Source organism: Coffea arabica, chromosome 10c, assembly GCF_036785885.1.
Source record: "Coffea arabica cultivar ET-39 chromosome 10c, Coffea Arabica ET-39 HiFi, whole genome shotgun sequence".
Taxonomy (NCBI): Eukaryota; Viridiplantae; Streptophyta; class Magnoliopsida; order Gentianales; family Rubiaceae; genus Coffea; species Coffea arabica.
Genome location: NC_092329.1, coordinates 5,958,011 through 5,966,377, shown reverse-complemented (window position 1 = coordinate 5,966,377; position 8,367 = coordinate 5,958,011). Strand labels below are relative to the sequence as shown.

Sequence of the window (8,367 nt, the reverse complement as noted above, 5' to 3'; positions counted from 1 at the left end):
CTCGCAGAAAGACAACAAAAAGCAACCAACCCCTCACATCTCAAGCACATGTTTGGTTAAGATTTATGGCGGAAAAGAAAATGAAAAATAGAAGGCAACTGATGGTGTGGGTTAAAAAAAAAATTTTTTGAAAAAAAACCTCTGTCAAGTGCTACTCACATGGGACGACCGTGGTAGTGTAGCAAAGTTAGCTACTTAGTCCATATGTGTTAACTAAAGCAGCCAAAATAACCAAGCAAACAAAAAAAGAGACAAGAATACACAGAATGATACGAATACGTGCATTTCCATACAAACTTGAGTGAGAAAGCCTTTGATTATCAGAATCATCATTAGAAATATTTACATATATATCACTAAGCTACTGAACATGAGCAGTATACAAATCTAGGTCGTACTTCAATGATTTCCTACCAACTGTGCATGCCAAATTTTTTTTTTTTCTTTTTTTACTACTTTCCAAAGATTGAAGAAAATGCCCATTCTTCAGTTCTTCAACCCAAAAGTTAACTGTTTCACTGTCTGTCAATCACCACCTCTCGTGTTATCCAAGGCAAAAATTGGCCTTTTGGGGAAGTTTTAGGATTTCACGTCAGTCAAGTTTGATCAGCTTTAGTCTTTGGTTGTTAAGACAGGATGCAAACGTCTTAATTGCAGAATGTGTGCTCTGAGGCTACAGTCCTTCACCTGGAAAACATAAAACCTTTATCAGGAGAGTCCTTCAGCATTTCAATTGTTAGACAGTGGGGGATCAAACACAATGATAGAAGAGATAGATACCACTACCAACCAAATTTGATATTAATTGTATAAGTATCAAAAATTTCCACAGAACACAAAACTAAATCTTACTGTTACCTCCATCTCTGTTAACTTTGACAAATGATCTCTGGATTGCTCAATCAGATTGCGCTCATTTGCTACCAATCTTGCAAGTTCGCAGATCCATTTGTTGACTTGCTCAACCTGTTGACCAAATTGTTCAGAACATAGTAGAGAAGTATATTCCAAGTTTATGGAGAACCACAAGTATGATAATGGAAGCATGTGTCTGTGATGTTACTTTGCAGGTATAACTTGAGCTGAATGTTCAGAGCCTACCCAAAGCATTAGACTAATTAAACAGTGGTACATCTGCCTACGAGATCTTGTACACTGGCTGCTTAAACCTTCCCGCTATGCAGTAGGAATTTTTTTTTTTTGGGGAAAGGAAAAACACAGAGAAAATAAATGATTTACAAGTAGACAAAACATGCTCATTCTATACGTAGTAACCAATATACATTTCTTTTCTTTTCTTTCTTGTAGACTTAATGTTTCCACATTCTGACAGGAAATAGGCATCTCTACAATTCCTTTTCAGTTTAGCGTTTTTTGTTTCAACATAAAGAAAAACACCTTGAACTTGCCACTCGTCGCATATGCGAAAACCTAGCCTATCATATAAGTTGAGCTTGCGGTGGAATAGTGTCCATCTATTTACCCTTCAATTATTTTCCCTTGCTGATAGTTTGATGGAAAGATGACAAGCTACTAAAACGATGCTCTTCAGTTGCAAAAGAAAAAGCGTAGAAGCAATAAGGTTAAAATGAAGACCAAACAATTAACAGTTAACAAAGTTTGCTACATATATTTGATAATAAACAGTAGCTCCTTGTATTTATTAAAAACAGAAATCACCTTTGGGAGCAAAGAGCATATGGAGGATGCCATTCCTTGCATCACATCAATAGCTGAATAAACAGCATTTTTAACATCCTGAATGTCTGCCTGCAAAAAAAGACAATTGGAGAAGGGAAAATATTAGGCCATCACATGCCAAACTTAAAAAATGATGGGCTGTCACACATAACACAAATTTTAAAAAAATAAAAATAAAAATAAAAGAAGAAAAGAACAAATACCCTGGCACCACCACCAACTGGAAGACGCACAGTGCTAGATTCCAAAGCTTCTATAGCCCCTGACAAAGCAGAGCAATGATCTCTCTCAATCATGTCCCAGTTGTCCAGATATGGAACCTGAAATAAATAGACACAAATTGAGACTTAGTACAGATCCAGACCATTGCTAGTAGATGGAAACGGTTCTTATCATGTTAACTAAAGCATGAAAGATATGCCAAACGTATTTAATTCAGTGGCATCCACATTCAGTGGCATCCACTAAAGATACATATAGCTGGAACTGGCCTCAAAGTCAAAAGGTATATGGGGCAGAAGAATTATCACTTTCAACATGGCTAAGATCAAGAAGCAAAGAAATTTTCTTTGTTATCATGAAATTAACCTGTTAAAAAGTTGCAACTATTGCAGCACATCTGCATTTCCAGGTTAAGCTGGACAAGCACGTGAGCATGCACAGATGCGCAGAGACAGAGAGAGAGATATATATATAGAGAGAGAGAGAGAGAGATTAAATCATCTGATGCACATTCAAGAAAGAACCAATAGATAAATCATGAGCTAAGGAAGAAAGGGTTAGAGCTTTCCAGATTATGGTGCTAAAAGCATGAAATAAGTCTTCAACAACTAACTAGTAATTCATATACGGCATTATAACAACAACAAATGAGTCTTACTTGATCATTAAGGATGGTGAATAGCCTCAGATTCTGACTCAGTAGTTGCAGCTCCATTCTTTTTGATTTGACAGAATACCGCAATTTTGAGACAGTCACCCAGGCATTATACAGACTTCTCTGGTGGATAAGTAAATCAAAGGAAATATCAGCCAACAGAATTGTAGCCTTAAGTAATTAAATTGTTGCAAGGAGCCCATATTATGACTGTCGACAAAATAAAAATTTGGCCTAGGATTTTTTCAATCTATGCCCTACAGAATATGATAATTATGGGGCAACGATGGTTTTAGTGTTAATGTCATAATAACCCAAGATTTCATGTGCAAGGAAAGAATGTACCAAGGCTGCTAGGTTCTCATTATAGAGAATATCAGACCCAATAGATGACTCAACCCATAGCTGAAGCAAATGTTAGAAACTTGATGATGTCAATAAAGATGTTTAGCGGCATGAAAAAATGCATTTGGTTACTTTGATTCATAAACTGGATTTCAGTAATCAACATAGATTGTTTCATTTGTATACTTAGATTACTTTCTTTCATTTATAAACTAGATTACAGGGGATTCATGAAAAAAAAAAATCTATAAAAAGGATCCTAAACATTATTGGTGGGTAATTTTTAATCATGTCAATCCAAAGTCCTTGTCCACGATGTTATCTACTGATTTCAACTAATTGTAACACATTATTCGTGAATTTTATGTTTTTTCTATACTAACAAGTAGTGGATTTGTTAAAGGAAATGCATAGAAGGATGTTAAACAGTCACAAGTAGGTCAATTATTGGTACAGAAGTGACACCATGTCTCAAATGAGGCCGAAATCACCTGAATACAGATAAATCTAACCACTAAGTCTACCACGTCATTGATTTGCACAGCTAGGAAAAACAATACCCATAGAATGATTCTAGAAAATAGCTATACTGTCAAAAACTTTATAAACAAAACCAAGTAATCAAGCTCACCCGAACTATTCCTTTTACTGGAGCTCTTCTTCTCCAGCTCCAGTAACTTGAAATTGCAAAACCAACTCACCTTGGGTTTCTCTTCCTGAACCTATTAACCAGGGTCTTATTATCTCAGTGCCTACAAATAGGTTTCAAATTTGAATGGGCTGCATCTAGCTATTTATTTAAAAAAGAAATTCCTAGCATTTCTCAATAATCATTTCTCCGCCTACCATTTGTATACTAGTATACTTCTTCTCTCAAGATTGGCAGCAGAAGTAAGTGCCAAATTATTTTTTCGCTTACGGTGTCATTGTCTAAAATGCATGAAAGCAATCTTTCCAATTTGAGTTATTATCAGAGAGGGAAGTAAATAGCCACCCTTTTCTGTCATGTCTCTTTAGCATTTAAGCTCCTCATCCCCAGAAAATTCCCTCAGAACTAGCCATCCTCAGACTCTATCCTAGTTATTAATGGCTTCATAAATGTTAGCAACAAGGCATCCACCTACACCTGACTTTCAAATTCGAAACCAAGTAGTGTTGTTTCTACTAGTGAAGGTAGCAAAAAGTATGCACAATGGTTCATTTCCCAGAGACTCATACGGCACTGGTAATAAACTGGTCTACGTTAGTCATAGTTATCTGCATTGAAATTTGATAATTCCAACCGCTTATTGCAATTGAAAGCCTCCACAGAGGAGCCCAAAGGAATGCAACAGAATACCACAATAAGACAGCAATTAAGTGAGGAACGAACTCCAAGCAAAGCTATATCCAAAAAGAGACAAAGCAAAATGTGCATGAAGGTGCAATCTCGTCTTTCGAATTAAAGAAGGGACAAACATTAGCACTACCTCTGCTGTCTCAGTCCGAACCAATTGAGCAGCCTCTGCTCTAGCATTTGCAAATCGCCACTGCAACTGCCTATTATACAATAACCTCAATTCATGTGCATCTTCGATTCTGTTCTCCCCCACCTTCCCTCTTCTAATATCAGCAGCAAAACTCAAAATAGACGGCGTGCTACATACATCATTACTCAACATACTTGCAACACCATTTCTCATCCTCATTGGACTAGTCATCCCTCTAAATGCAGAATTGATAGATGAATTCAAACTCCTATTTGGTGATGATGGCCTTGGGCCAGCTCGAAGAGGAGATACATACCCCGAAATTACTCGAGGAGATGATACAGGGGTATCGTTAAAAGATTTTTTTGCACCAATTAACTTTGAAACATTTTTAATTTTTGATCCATTATGTTTTGACAGTGGCGAACCAGGCTCCGGCACTCTTCGGAGCCTATTGTTTGTCTCTTGCCAAAATCTCGCAGGCACGATAATGCCACGTAGGCCTCCTCGTGATTGAGCCAAATTCCCACATTCCTGTAAACCTGTAGTACTCCCTGAAGAAACACTCTCACTATCTGAAGGCGCCGCATCTGTAGCAGCATTTGATAAAGCTGAAGTCCCGTTAGCAACAACCTCAGCTTTCTTCTCCAGCTCAACATCTTTCGTAGCTGGCTCCAATCTTTTTTCAGCTTTAAGTCTATTGTTAGCATCGATTGAAGATTTTTGCATTGATTTAACATCATTCGAAGATCCATTGAATCTGGATTTATCAGCAGCAGCGCCAAAATCCAAGCTCCGAGTCAAAAAACTCGAATTCCCAGGCTTCGATCTCCCAGGCCATCGCTGCTGATCATTAGGTTTAAAACTTGAATTTTCCATCCGATCCTTCACTGGCGTCGGTTTCCTCCTCTCCGGTGTACCTCTCCTCGCGCTACCCGCACCAATAACCGCCTGAGCAGAAGCCGATGCCGGAGCGGGAGCCTGCTTCGCCTTACTTGCCGACATCGAAAACGATTCACCTTGAAACGACACAGACAAACTCCTCTTCGACGTCAGAAGTAGCTTCGCAGCACTGGACATCTCCACCGACGAAGGCTTTGGAGTGACCGGCCTCCGACGCTCCGCAGACTGCGCCCGACGCAGGTAATTCTGCGGCGTTGGAGTCATCGCCGTCGTTGTCGTAGTCCTTGACACCATCGGCGAAGCCGACCGGCGCGAGGAAATGGAATTTCCTGAGTTCGAAGACGACGACGTCGAAATTGAAGAAGATGATGACGTGGACGAAGACGATAAGTACCGTGACGTAACCTCTCTGGATTTCGGCCGCCGTAGCTGGCCAGCAGGTCCATTTTCAGCTTCCGAAGGTAGCAATGGAGGTCTCTTTGGATTTAGCCGGACATTACTACTATCAATTCTACTAGTACTATTCTTATACGAGAATTCTGATGAGAGCTTAGGGTTTGGTGTTTTAGCAGAAATAGTAGCCACCATTGCTAACTTCACATTTCTTAAGAACCCTAATCCTCCGAAAAAAGCACTCAATTTAATCAGAGAAAGTGAAAATTACGACCGAGCAATGATGTTAACTGTGTACGTGTATCTAGCTAGCGCCTGAGAGAGAGTGGAGAGTGGGGTTTATGCATAGTTTTAGAGAGAGAAAGGACGGAGTGAGGGATCGGGAAAAATGACCGTTACCGAATCCGGCGACACTACACGCGGAAGTAAGGGAGAGAAAGTGCGGGCCTGTTAAGGACGAGATTTTGGGAAGCATAACCGTCGTTCCAATGTGTGACTGTGTGAGAGAGAAAAATTGGTATGCTTCCGGGGCTAGGCCTATTGCATTAAAAGTTGTACATAGATATGGCACGGACCGCATGAGCGAAGTCGTACTCAGACTCCTCCTTCACAGGCGGTAGAGTAGGATTTAGGGAGTATTTGCTGGGTTTAACGGAGTGAGGTTTTAAAAGGGTAGCTTAATTTAAGAGAGCGAAAGTTTTATTTGGTGACATATTATTATTGGTAGCTAGCCAAATCAAGCCGAATTCTTCATATTAAAATGAAATCTAATTTCAACTACTAACGTATTCATGCTTGGGTTGAAAATGAATATTAGAAATGGGTTGCAAAACAAGTTTTATAAATTATAACTCCATCAAACTTGGTTATTCGGAACGAATTGATCTTCCTCATAACCCGAGCATCCTAAATTCATGTCATCGCGTCCGGAAGAAGAAAGAGTCGTAATTCTTGAACTAAAATTCTGTGCCATCCATCCATCTAGATCTGAGAAAAAAAGAAAAGGAGTAATTCTTGAATTGAAATTCTGTGCCATCCATCCAAATCTGTTAGTATACAAAATTTTTTTTACACGAATAAATTAATGTCTATCTGATTGTTCATTAGTTGGTTGTAAGTTAATAATATTCTGTTGTGAGTTAATTGTGGTCTTATAAGAAAAAGTATTTTTCTCCAAAATTTCTTTTTTCTTTTTATCAACACAGGAAATATTCCAACTTTTTTTGTCAAATTAATCTCCCTGTGCGTCTGTGCACCCTGCCTCCCAATGATACATAAACGGTAAAAGAGGTGGTTCAAACATGCGATCTCGTGACTCAACTGAGCTACCCCAAAACCATTCAAGCCAATTCCAAAGGGCAATTAAATTAATATATTCAAACCCAAACTTTTTCAAGAAAGAGAATTTAATTTGATTCTTACATGGACGGACACGTGGAGGAAGAAAGCTGGGGTAAGGCGTAAGTCACTTTGGCTGCTAAGGAAAGTTGAGTGAGAGTGGGGGGGCACTGATGAAGGTTTTTTTGGTGAATCTTGGGAGAGACGTTACGATGATGACAATTGATTAAGGATATTCTTTAGTGTCGGTTTAGATGAAAATTAGATGAAAATAAATATTGGTGGAGTTTAGTTGGAGCTGTACTAGATACTACTGTTTGGAGCTGTACGTGACGTGATTGTTGATAGAGATTAGAGAATGACATGAGTGCAAAATGAGAGGATTAATTAAGAGGTTACAGGCAAAAATGGGTTAAAAGGGTACTTCTGAGAAGGCAACCTTTTCTTTGCTCACAAGGGCAGGCGAAAATTATTTACTAATTCAAGTAAGAATCAACATCATTACTCTTCCAATTAAAGTATTAGAGCTATCTAATGGTTATACTTTTCTTTTACTTCTTGTAGATTAGACGATAATAATGATTGTTTGTACGCTGTTTGATGGGTTTCTGATGAGGAAATGATGTTTTGGCGACCAATTTTCATTGTAGGATAATTACTCAACAAGGCCCTGTTTTTTCCCTTGACGTACACAAATCCTTCTCATAATACGGGTTATAGCATGGAAGGAACTAGACAACATCTGCGCTATGCTTACTCGGGTCCGTTTGGATGTCCAGTTTTTTTTTGCCTATTTTTAATAGACAAATTTGGATAGTTAACTTCCCCACATAATATTTCGCTTACAACATAAATATATTTTTGAACATATTTTTTATATTTTAAATTACTTTTTTATTTTACATACATTATATCATAAAAAACGTTACAATATTTATTCCAAATAATATTTTAAATAATACTCTATTCAAACACACTCAAAATTTTTCTTTAATTTTATCTACAATAACAACTAAAAACACCACAAAATTTTTAACATATGCATAATAAAACAATAAAAAGACACATGCTCATTCCTCTCTTCTACTATCACCTTCCCATTTCAACCTACAAGCGCTGTCACTACAGCCTTCTACTTTTTTGCTCTCTCCTCCTCTTCCTCTCCTCTCTTGTCTCTCCCTCCTTTCCCTGTCATTCTCTCTCTCCCCTTCCTCTCCTGGCCCTCTTTCCCTCTTCCTTGTGACCTTGTCGTGTGACCAAATCTAGTTGTGCACTAGTCTATGATCACGCCGAGAAGAGGGAAGTGGAGGGAGTGAGGTGAGGGAGAGATGAGAGAGGCGT

The 8,367-nt window shown here is 38.5% G+C and overlaps 1 protein-coding gene across 1 annotated transcript; it reads right to left on the bottom strand.

The window, feature by feature from the left end:
- Positions 1 to 267: 267 nt before the first annotated feature.
- Positions 268 to 6,357, bottom strand: LOC113712648 (QWRF motif-containing protein 2). Its single transcript, XM_027236143.2, has 6 exons — positions 4,393 to 6,357; positions 2,582 to 2,701; positions 1,905 to 2,021; positions 1,681 to 1,770; positions 859 to 966; positions 268 to 687 (listed from the first exon to the last, which is right to left on the bottom strand). Exons 1-6 carry the CDS (start codon positions 5,881 to 5,883, stop codon positions 613 to 615), a joined length of 2,001 nt encoding a protein of 666 aa, XP_027091944.1. The 5' UTR covers positions 5,884 to 6,357; the 3' UTR covers positions 268 to 612.
- Positions 6,358 to 8,367: the final 2,010 nt, after the last annotated feature.